At 36.8% G+C, this 11,251-nt stretch overlaps 2 protein-coding genes across 10 annotated transcripts in view; one reads left to right on the top strand and one right to left on the bottom strand.

Annotated features, from left to right (window-relative positions):
- Positions 1 to 3,086: 3,086 nt before the first annotated feature.
- Positions 3,087 to 6,964, bottom strand: crkl (CRK like proto-oncogene, adaptor protein). The gene is made up of 3 exons (XM_039688106.2): positions 5,895 to 6,964; positions 4,537 to 5,008; positions 3,087 to 3,355 (listed from the first exon to the last, which is right to left on the bottom strand). Exons 1-3 carry the CDS (start codon positions 6,203 to 6,205, stop codon positions 3,221 to 3,223), a joined length of 918 nt encoding a protein of 305 aa, XP_039544040.1. The 5' UTR covers positions 6,206 to 6,964; the 3' UTR covers positions 3,087 to 3,220.
- Positions 6,965 to 9,556: 2,592 nt separating this feature from the next.
- The window catches only part of med15 (mediator complex subunit 15), a 9,830-nt gene continuing 8,135 nt past the window's right edge, over positions 9,557 to 11,251 (top strand). For 7 of the 9 annotated variants that reach the window (XM_089123967.1, XM_089123970.1, XM_089123968.1 and 4 more), the window contains exons 1-5: positions 9,557 to 9,717; positions 10,602 to 10,689; positions 10,793 to 10,844; positions 10,936 to 10,959; positions 11,058 to 11,225. In XM_089123967.1, coding sequence (XP_088980093.1) covers positions 9,650 to 9,717; positions 10,602 to 10,689; positions 10,793 to 10,844; positions 10,936 to 10,959; positions 11,058 to 11,225 — 400 coding nt within the window. In that variant the 5' untranslated portion in view covers positions 9,557 to 9,649. The remainder of the gene's footprint in view (positions 9,718 to 10,601; positions 10,690 to 10,792; positions 10,845 to 10,935; positions 10,960 to 11,057; positions 11,226 to 11,251) is intronic. The other 2 variants (XM_089123971.1, XM_089123969.1) reach the window with 1 other exon arrangement.

The raw sequence follows: 11,251 nt of genomic DNA, 5'->3' as shown, positions 1-11,251 counted from the left end.
AATGAGTGAGGTACACGTGAGACAGATCACTTCCAGCGCTTGCGAAGACATAAGCGCCCTCGTCCTCAGAGTACTTAGACGTGACTGTGATTGCAAGAGGTAAAAACGATATAAATACTGTTCGTTTTCTCACAAAAACCGCTCGTTTCGTGTCTTAGGCCATCAATGTGTACTTACATTTACGAGTCATTAAATCATGTTTAATTTGGACTTCTCTGTGCATGGTTTTTGAGGTGGACCCCATATACCTCCATTATATGACTGTCAGACAAGAACGGTTTGACCTAAAAATATCAAAATTGAAAATACTGTAGAAACAAAGAAACCTGCATCTTGGATGCCCTTGAGGTAAGCTAAAACATATCAAGAATAATTTCAAAGTGAACTATCCCTCATGGCGTTTGGAACTATCTCTTTAACTAACAAAACCCAGTTTAATACATTTGTATTTGGAAAAATCTCTAAAAACTAAAAATACATTTTTATTTTAAAATGCATTATTTATATATATATATATGGAGGAAATTGTAGGCCACTTCAAAGGTTAAGTATATTTCTGCACCCCCATAACATAATTTCATTCCTCCTATCTTCCATTGGTCGAGTCAATGTTCTTATGTCTGGTTGTGTAGTCACTCTTGACGATCAACATGAACTAGTCTGGTCAAGTTTGCAGCTTATTCAGATTAGGAACATGCATTTAGTATGAGAAATATAAGATTTGGAATCTTATATTTATAGTGGCACATAAATTACACTTTACCTTTAAATAATTGTTGTCTGACCTCCAAGTGATTGTTTACAAACTTTCTCCAAAATATAACTTAGTCACCAATAACTACACGCATGCTGCAGCAGACTGTCATGATGAACCTATGCCAACGCAGCCTGGGTTCACAAATCCTCCTTTTCAGACTTGCAAATACATGTGAAAAGATCCTTTAGGAACCTTTCTTGCACTGAATCGCACAACCGTTCTGCTCAAACTGATGGGATAAGTTTATGTTTATACATGCATTTCATCAAGGTCAGAGCCAAATACCCAAAATGATGGGATCCTGATTTACTGAATAAAAAAATGCAAAGCTTGACCTTCATAACTTTCTCTAGGTTATCATAGCACAGGGTTTCTTTTTTTGGACACTTCATTAAAATTCTTTTAATTATGCCTTCTCTCTAGGGCACAGTCACAATCACAACTGGTGCTAATAAAAAATTCAAAGGAGATGGAATAACCAACCTCTTGTTCCAGATACTGAACATTGTCTCTAAACAGGCCGTTACATCACAGTTTTGTTGAACAAAATGTCTATTGAAACATGGGCTTCAAAATGACCAACTTTAGGAGATAGAAGTCTCCAGAATTATATTTGACTAGTTCATTTAATGAGCAGCCATTTGTGATTTCTAAAGTTTTATTTTAGGAATGACTATAGCAGAAATTGTTGTGGTGGATTTTCATTTGTATGTCATGTAATCTTTAAATAGATGTAAACAAAAATACAATCGAGAGCAAAGTAAAACTGGAAAAATTAGTATTCGCTATATAAACTCCCATAACTTTTTTAAATTTTATTAAATTTCATAACTTTTCCAGATCTGGATATATCACAAATTTAAACCCCTAATATTTCCAGGTCTGACATGATGACCATGGCAATCCTGCGACTCGAACACAGGAAGCTGGTCAAATGCACAGAGATGTAGACATAAATTTTATTTACTCGTTCTGTACATAATGGGTAATACACCAGCACAGGTGTTAACCATGGGAAATATTATTAACATGTAAATGGTGTAAGAAAATAAAAGGCACAAATTTTCATTTTAAACAAACGAGACCACATGGATATTTTGTAATGTAAAACAATAAACAGTAATACTGTTAAAGCCTTAGCCAAGACAAAAAAGGAAAAAGTATGCATTTGAAACTTAAATTATTTGAGCACTTAAGATACGGGCTGGTCTATTGCTTAATATGAATGTTTTAACTTTAACTTGATGCTACGGATGTAAACCAGACAAAAATAGGAGATCATTTCAAAAAGGAGAGAAAAAGAAAAATCGACAAGACAAATAAAACGTAACATGAAGCAGCATTTAACCTCTTGGCCAGAAGGTTATGCACAGAGGCCACCAGCAGGCTTTTTAAATCCCTTTTAAGAAATTGCCAGTTTATTTCAACACACAGTAAATGCTTGATTCAACATCTGGCTAAATTTGAAACAGATTACAGATGGACAAAACCAAAACGTTGTGTGCGTGTCAGATTGCTGAATCAAAATTGGGCAGAAAATGTCAAAGTTGTAGCAGAGACCTTGTGATGTAACAGTCATGTAAAAGAGCAAGATCCAGACTTTACTGTAACCAGAGTAGAAGAGGATGAGGGGAAGTCGAGATGAGCTCACGATTGCACAGGTGAACATTTCCAGCTTGTCCAATGGAATAGATGAGGTGCGTTTTTACTCCCCAGTCACAACTGGATGCGAAAAGCTCCACAGGCAAACCCTTCACCATTCAAAAGATCCCCCGAGTCGAGACACAACCATCTAGCTACACTACTACTGCAATTTACAGATAAGTTATTATGGCACAAATAAAAAGGTTACAGTAGACTAGTCCCACATACTAGTTGAGTCCGTTTCTAAGGTCAATCAGGAGTGGTGCAGTTGTCGCTATTCTAAGATCCTGCAAAGTCATACCCTCATCTTCAAGTCATGGCTATTACCAAGGGTCATTTCAGTATCATTAGGATTTTGTTGAAAATGAACAAGACAAAATAAAAGACAACTTTTTGGACCAAACATGTAAACAATTGGCAATCAAACCAGAGGGTATAATTATCATAATCCCTTTCTTAATATATTTCAGCTAGCAAAAGTCAAAGCTAAAGGCAGAAAACTGCAGGCAGGAAGGCTTAGGTCAATGTTGGAGGCCTCATTTCACCTTGTCACAGGAACAGATGGCAGATGTGTGGAAATAACAGGATATTAAGGGCAGACAAAAAAATAAAAATAAAATAAAAAATACTGATCCACCTGCAACCAGGTGAGGGGGGGGATTAACAACCGTTTGATTTCAGAGCTGTAAACAGTCAGAAGCCACGCAAATGGTTTGAGAAATGCACCACGGCTGAGCCCCAAGGCAGGCAAGCGTAATACCGGCTGTGACTTGATGGAGTCCGGCGAGCTGACGGGGTGCTGACAGAGCATGGTCCAGATCATTCACTCTCATCTGGGTTTTGGGGGTCCAATATTTTCACATGGGTAAAAGGGAATAAACCTCTCCGGCCATTTACCTCCCCTTCCCACTGACCACTGATGTTCATCCTAGTCACTTTCACAATGTCACCCACCTGTGAGGAAAAAAAAAAAAAACAGGACAAAAAAGAAAACAGGCATTTACTTTCACGTTTAGTATGAGAAAAAAAAATATTATTGGCTTTTTAAAATCAAATTGAGGCAAATTAAGCATTATAAAACTTCAAATCATAGTTCAAAATCCTCAGCATTAACTGACATGCTTCACTTTCTCAACATTCCTGCAATAGCTGTTCTAAATCAGGCTATTTTGCTTTAGGCCACAACAAACTGTGCGTCTGCGTCATTATCCCTGTTTCCATACACAAGCTTCACTCATATGTAAAATACAGCAGACAGAAGGAAAAATACAAAATGGGACCAAATTACCAAGCAAATCTGCATTTGAACCATAGGTTTCTTTACCTTATTCTTGTACCCACCTGAATCAATTGACATTCTCAGGCTGACTAAGAGAGAGGTTATGTAATTTTCTCTTTACAAAATGACAAAGCTTTGCATGTAGAAACAAATGGAGGAGTGCTGGGACTTGCCATGTGGCATGACTATGGAATTTCATTCTAGACCCTGAACAAACCAATAAACTACACTAAATTAGACACAAAAAAGTAGGTCTCTAAGCTTATTTTTCGCTTCATCTCTCCTCAAACAGTTTTTAAAGAGATATGTGGCACCTAAAATACAAGTCAGTGTGCTTAAGAATAAACAGGGGAAGTGAGAATATGAAGAATTATTATCTCTAATATTCAACTCAAGGCTTTTTTTTTTTTACTTAAAAATATGTTGATTGGCCTGTCTAAGGAAAGTCCCTCAGAGACATAGGCCTGAGCTGACAAGTGTGTCATCAAGAGAAAATATTTGTCATTTCACATTTCCATCACCACCACCATCTGACCAAATGTAATGACGAGTAAAAATCCCTTTAAATGTGTAATCACTGCACCAGTTAAATCTTATAAACCATCAAGAAATAGCTTCATTACATAAAGTGTTTATGGCATCCAGCCCAGCATCCTGTTTTCCTATACATCAACAGACAGAGAACATCTATGCTGACTGAATAATCTTGTGAACTGAAAGAAATAAATAGATTTTAACGTACATTAGGCCGCCCCATATTATCCATCATCAATAAAACAACAGAAACTAGCAGACGAATCACGCTGGTGACAAAGGCAAATTCTGGTTTATGGGAATCCAACATTTAGCTACCTACCTCCAGTGCTAAGGCAGTCTTGTCATATGCACATGGCACTCGTTTCTGGATAGCCTTGGCCATTACTGGCCCGTTCTGCATGGACGGCAGTGGGTTGATAACAGCGCCGGGTGTGATGGGGGGAATGGGCGATGGAGTCTGAGGCTGAGCATAGGCGTGCGCTGGCTCAGGTATGCCGTAGCTATTGGAATTTCGTGAGCCATGGCCAGGCTGACCGGGATGATGCGAAGGTCTCACCAGCTTTTCTACATAGGGAACAGGAATCATGCCTACTCTGCCTTCTTTATTCTTGGCACTCCACCACTGCTCCTCAGGCTTGTCCAGAATAATTAGGACTTCACCCTTCTTGAAAGGAAGGTCTTCAGCATCACTACCAGTGAAGTCATAAAGAGTTCGCACATACTCCTGGTTTTCATCTCCGATTCCCCCGGATGGCTGAATAGGACCACTGGGCAGAGGGGTACTGGGGTACCTGTAGGACAAGAGTTTTTAAGATTGACAATATCCATTCCACTATTGAATATGCACTTTTCACATGTTTCAACTTCCTGGTATCTTGAATAAAAATGTCTTAAATTCTCTTTATTGCATGGCTTAATGAGAACACAGGAAGGAGAGAAATTAAGGGGAATTAAAGATGCGTTTAACTGACCACTCTCACATCTCACCTTGACAATATGTATCTCCAAGCATAAGAATGAATGTGAAAAATAACCAGCAAAGTTATGGCAAGCAGTTTAACAGTGGCTAACAGTTAACAGTAACAAATTGCTGTTATTCCAGTTTTATTATTGCTAATGCTAATGTGATATAGATATCAATACTTAAAGACATTAGCATCTATTTTAATTGTTTCCAGCAACATTTCACTAGTCACAATTGATATGTACTTGACTTGTCATGTTCAATTAATTGAAAAGTGTCGATTCTGACCACTCAAATAAAAATGTAACTAGTAGTTGCAATAATCTGAATACAGTAAAAAACAATTGTTACTGGACTAGTAAATTATATAATTACCAGCATCTGACGAATAGTAAAACGTTAACCAGTACCAGAAACATTTGCAATGTGTTACTTGTCACTATTGAAATTGTGACTAGTTGCAACTAGTAGCTTATAAATCAGTACTGGTATCGAATGAAGTGTCACTGTGAAACTGAATGATTATGATACGTATAATTTATTTGATAACCTGCAAGTAAATAACAATTTAAACTAGTGACACAAACAGACGCTAGTAAGTTGAAATGAATGTATGTTTAAACAGCTTGCCATATGAACGAAGGGGAGGGAAATGCATTAGTGAGAAGAGGGGTGGATGATGTGACGATGTCAAAACTAATGCAAGCTCTTACCTTGGTGCTGGCTCTATCAGGGTGGTCGTATCCAGATAATGTATTTTATAGAACTCTAAAAGGCCAGGTAGATTATCAAACTCTTGGTCACCTATCTTGAATCTCTTGTTTGGCAAAGAGTTGATGATATAGTGAGAAACTTTGGAGTTTTCAGACACTGACAGTACATAATCACCAGGACAGGTGGACGAATCCCGCACCAAAAACATCCCATGTCTCTGTCCCTGAAGCCTATTCTGCGCCTCCTGTCTCGAAACCGGCCCGAAATACCAGCTAGATCGGTCCGAGGAGTCGAACCGTGCAGACGACATGTTAGTTCGAAATAGACTTGTCACTGATGAACTCGAAAAGAAAACAGAAACGAGCAATAAATTAAAACAGCAAACGCCTATACTTACAAGCGACCGAACGCTTTCTGACCCGACAGTCCAAACCTTACTGAACCGCAACCTGACGTTTGACCAGACAGGCTGCGACTGGCGTCAACCAACTTTGATGCATTGCTAAATTTTCCACCAACACAAGAATCACGACGGGCGTAGAACAGGTTTAAACAACCGCAAAAGTTCGTAACGAACCCAAAAACGCGTATTTGGAGTCAAAGTTCCCCTTTCCGCTCTCTCTTCCGTGAAAGTAGCTGTAGCTTATGAGACAATATAACGCGTTAGCCAGCTAGCCGTCTTCCGTCACAGTCCGCTCAGGATGAAGCATAATATGTTAATAAATCGCCTTGCATAACGATTCGAGCGACATATATCAGTTGCGTCCAACAGCGAGTTTTTCTTCGTGTATTACACCAAAGTACGGAAGAGTTGCGTCTCTTATTTAGACTCCCAACAGACTTTGAAGGCTGTAACAAAAATGGCGGCCCGCAACACGTCTTCACACACAACGAATTCTGAATAATCTCGCAACAGAAAGTTTCCCACCTTGCTCCCCTATATGACGCACGACTTTTCCATGAGACTAGAAGATCGAAAAGATTTAGAAATGTTTCAGTTCATTGTGTTTTCTCTTCCTTCCCGGGATTGGTGTAAAGGCTGCTTCAGCTCCCCACACCGTTCGAGAAATGGCGTCTGGAGGGCGGATCTGCGCGCGCTCCCGGTCTGCCTGATCACCCGTCACAAACGAACGCCTCGAGCGGCTGTTTCTAAAAGGAAGAATAAAGATGAGTGGCGTGCTGAGGCGCGGCATTTCAAATGCTCTCAACCGCGATAATGAGACGCTTCTGCTTAGTGCTTAGGAGATTGTAGGCCTAGTTTTTGCGAGTGGCCAAAACTTTTTTTCTATTGAGCCACATTTTCGCCACCCGAGCAAAAATAATTCTTTATTGGCCACCTGACCTGTTCAGCATACGTAGAAAAACAATGGTTTCAACATTCAGTTGTAACTTTTAACTTGAATGCGCCATTTCTATTTATTTGACTCTTGATGTAAAGTAGGCCTAGACAGGTAACCTGATATTTGTTGTTTTTATAGTGATGTTAATTGTATCAGTCTTTAACAAGTATTCCTATGAAAAATAATTTACAAAAACTCCTGAGCACTGTTCAGTTCTTTACAATAATATACTAAAGTAGGCTATGAAAGAAAAGTAAGCTGTTACTCTGAGATGGTTTGGGAAAACCAAGTGTTTTTTACAGTCAATTAATTGTGTACACCGTCAAAGTTAAATTTGTGTTTATTGCTTATGAATTTTTAATATTTTATTTAGCAGGCGTTTTCAAACTTTTTAATGGCAATGACATGAGCCTTAAACAATACTCTTGTGAGATTCTTTATTTAGGCTTATAACACAATACAATTAAGGCCTAATATAAAAAACCCGAATTGAAGTATTTGAAGTGATATAATATATCAGTTTCAATGTGTCAATTTGTTTACATATTATATTATTATAAAATGAAAACAAACTGAAGCATTTAAATATAGATCTATTGCTAAATATTTTCAAGAAAAGTGAATATTTGAACTCTTTTATAATCTAATCAAGCCTGAAAGTCCCCCCCCCCCCCCACACACACACACAAAAACATCTATTTAAAATAATGATGTATTTTGAATTTGAACCACTCTTCTTTAAAACATGATGATGTGATTTTATTTCATATGTCTTTGCATTTCTCGTTGCCTCTCATATTGAGCTATTTTGTCCGCACAGTCACACGACTCACTGCCAATCCTCACATCATTCTCATCACACACATTCCCCACACATTTTGCGCAAGTCCTCTGCCTGGCAATTTTTTCTTTTGTGCACACGCGCAGCTTAGAGGGACCATTGGTTGTGAGGTGCTGGTATAGTGGTCTCATTTTGGATGGCATGTTGGCTCATCTGGCTCATATGTTGATGACATGCATGGGCTATTGACATGAGTTGTAAAAATAGCTATGAAATTATGGATATATCGTATAGCTAGGCCTAAATATTTTAAGCAGTATACAGCCAAAATGTCTCCACATTTAAATAGCTACTTAAGTATTTAAAAGATAGAAGGTCTTGGTTTAATATTTGTGTTTAATATTAAGGACTTGAATAAAGAGAATATTATCATGATATATTAATAATATCTCGCCTTTAGTCAAGTTCTTTACCATGGATATGGGCAAATGGATTATGAAATTGCACTTCCTGAGGTGTTAACCCCACATGTACAATGCACTTTATCATAGAACCTTCGATATGAGACTTATGCTTATGAGATCATCAAACAAAGTCAAAACTAGCCTTAAAACCATGTGAACTTAAGGCCATAGCTTTTGCATTGATTAATACAGGCCTACTCAAATTCATGACACTATCCTTTACAAAGATGTGCTCATTGTTTAGAGGACAAACATCAGTGAAACAAATTTTTTTTTTGTTTGTTATTGATATCATATGCCAACCTCATCAGTCCTCTTGGCAACTTCTGCCTAGCAGTGCAATTTGGCAAGAATATGATCACAAAAATATATAGTCTACATTGCCTTACAAGTTAAGTCTAAAAGTAGACAATGTCAACTTTGTGGTAATGCAACATAGGGTAAATTATATGAGACATGCCTTATCTACATTCAGCATTACTGATTATGGCCACCAAAAAAATAAAACAGAATAATCAAAACAATATTACAGTTATTTACCAATAAGTAAAAATATAGTTAATGAAGAACAATGATGTTTGGGCAGGATGCCGATGTTAACCGATGTGTGAAATGCAGAAGCCTTTCATTTGACATGTCACCCATGTCTCAGTAACCACACCCCAGCCTACACACATCTAAAAAAATGAAAATGAAAATAAAAGTCAGTAGGCTATATGATAAAGTAACTCTTATACATTTTACCTACTATTGAATTGATGTTATTGTTATTATAATTTAAAATATAATAACCATAAAATATCTTTTCGGCACTTGAAATAAACATTAAATGAAATAAAATAGCCTATATATAAAATTTAAGGTATAACATTTATCATTTTTCTCATGTAGTTTAACTTGAACTCCTAATATAACTAAACGGAAATACAACAAATTATATTTTCAAAAAATAAAAAAGCTATTGACCTGCTAACTTATATTTCAAGTGGATTTATTTGTCTGATTTCTTCGACTCGAGAACAGTTCGTTCTTGAATGAATCTTTCAGATTGAGCTGGTCCAATCGTTTCATTGAAAAGATTCGACTCAGTGGAATGATTCATTTGCGAAGCCGTAGCAGACATCGCTAACTGGAAGAAGCTTGTTTAACGTTGTTCAGCAATAACAGTTATGGAGGTCCCAGGTCCTGATAGTGATTGGAGGAGTCCAGCCTTTCGACAGAAAGTAGTGGCGCAAATGTAAGCATTCAAATATTTTTTTTTATATCCTTATATGAAGAGCATATAAAATCCCACAGTCAGCTAGCTAGTTAGCTGCTAACTAGCGGATGCTCAGGCTTGTAATCAGCTCATCTGTTAAACAGTCGAAATTTCAAAATAGCCTGTATTTATATATGATATTTATCTGATCACGGTAATATGTTCATTAAGTAATGTTATTTACATTTCCTTTTTAGAGTTGGTTTAGCTATGCGGTTTGCTAAATGTAAAGTAAGATTAATTAAATTCTAGTCAAATATGTTCAAGCGAAATATGTATTAATTATACATAAATGCCGTTTAACGTTGTAGGCAAAATAACCTTAATAACTTGGATATTTTATCGCTCTTGTGATCACTTTAGGCTCATTATAAGCTCTTCTAATAGTTACCCAATTGCTCCTTTTGTCATCACTTTCAAGAAAAAATTACCAACATATTTTGGAATTGTGTTTATAATGTGTTGGATTGACTTTTCTTTATTGTTAAAATGAATTTATCCCCAAACTTCTGTATCAGTAAAAAAAAAAAGTTGTCTCTTTGAGTATAGACTTAAATTAATAACTTATTTCTTTCTTTAAAGAAGAATTAATAGATGAATTTGCTTGCAATACTCTTATTTAGTGTAATACTTATAAGATAATACACCTTAGTTAATTTCAGAATTTCATGTATTGATTGTAACCCTCGTATATTATTACGTTTATTTTCTCTTTTTTTGTAATAGTTTTATTGGTAGTTTATAATAGTTCTTTGTTTCAATAATAAAAAGCTCTTCTAATAGTTATAAATGTTTGGAGACATGCATCTCTTAAATGAATGATAGTTTCAGTTAAAGATAGGTGATCTTCTGCTTTATTGCAGAGATGAAGCGATGAGAAAAGCAGGAACTGCTCACACAAAGTCCAGTACTGACATGGAGAGCCATGTTTTTATCAAAGCAAAGACCAGAGTAAGTACTACTTTTAAATGTCCATTTTAACTTGCAGTTTAATGGAAATGTTTTGTGTGATTTGTTTAAATGTATTTTAATATACATATTTTTTTATATACAGGAGGAGTATTTATCTCTGGTTGCAAGGCTAATAATTCATTTTAGGGACATTCGTAAGTAGGCAATTCATAGTTTACTATGCTTTTTTATTGCTGAGATGTTATGATGTGGATCGTGAATTGAAATGATTGTCTTTCATTGCAGATAAAAAGACTCAAGGTGGGCCTGGTAAATTAAAAGAGCTATTTAATATCTTCTTAAGTCTTCTAATTAACTGTCAGACTATATTTTCTGCTGAATTTCAAAGTAATATTGTTTATTTTTAGACCCCATGAATGCCCTGCAGAATTTACCAGGAGTGGGTGGAGGTGGTCCTGGAGTTCTTGGCATTGGACCACGCCCCCCTGGCGCACCAATGGGTGGCATAGGGCAAATAGGGCAAATGCAAATGGGTCAACATGCCATGCAGGGAGTAGCGGGAGGACAGCAGGCTGGTAAATTCAATAGCGGAATTCAACTG

The sequence above is a fragment of the Pimephales promelas genome, chromosome 19 (genome assembly GCF_988280905.1).
Source record: "Pimephales promelas chromosome 19, fPimPro1.hap1.1, whole genome shotgun sequence".
NCBI classification, from domain to species: domain Eukaryota; kingdom Metazoa; phylum Chordata; class Actinopteri; order Cypriniformes; family Leuciscidae; genus Pimephales; species Pimephales promelas.
The sequence above is the reverse complement of the archived record's forward strand: the minus strand, read 5'-3'. Positions and strand labels throughout refer to the sequence as shown.

Excerpts from the sequence above, each read along its gene's own strand:
- crkl (XM_039688106.2), bottom strand. The coding sequence starts at position 6,205 with ATGTCGTCTGCACGGTTCGACTCCTCGGACCGATCTAGCTGGTATTTC. Across the intron at positions 5,009-5,894 it reads CTGATAGAGCCAGCACCAAG|GTACCCCAGTACCCCTCTGC; the intron begins GTAAGAGCTTGC and ends CTTGTCCTACAG. Across the intron at positions 3,356-4,536 it reads AGACTGCCTTAGCACTGGAG|GTGGGTGACATTGTGAAAGT; the intron begins GTAGGTAGCTAA and ends TTTTCCTCACAG.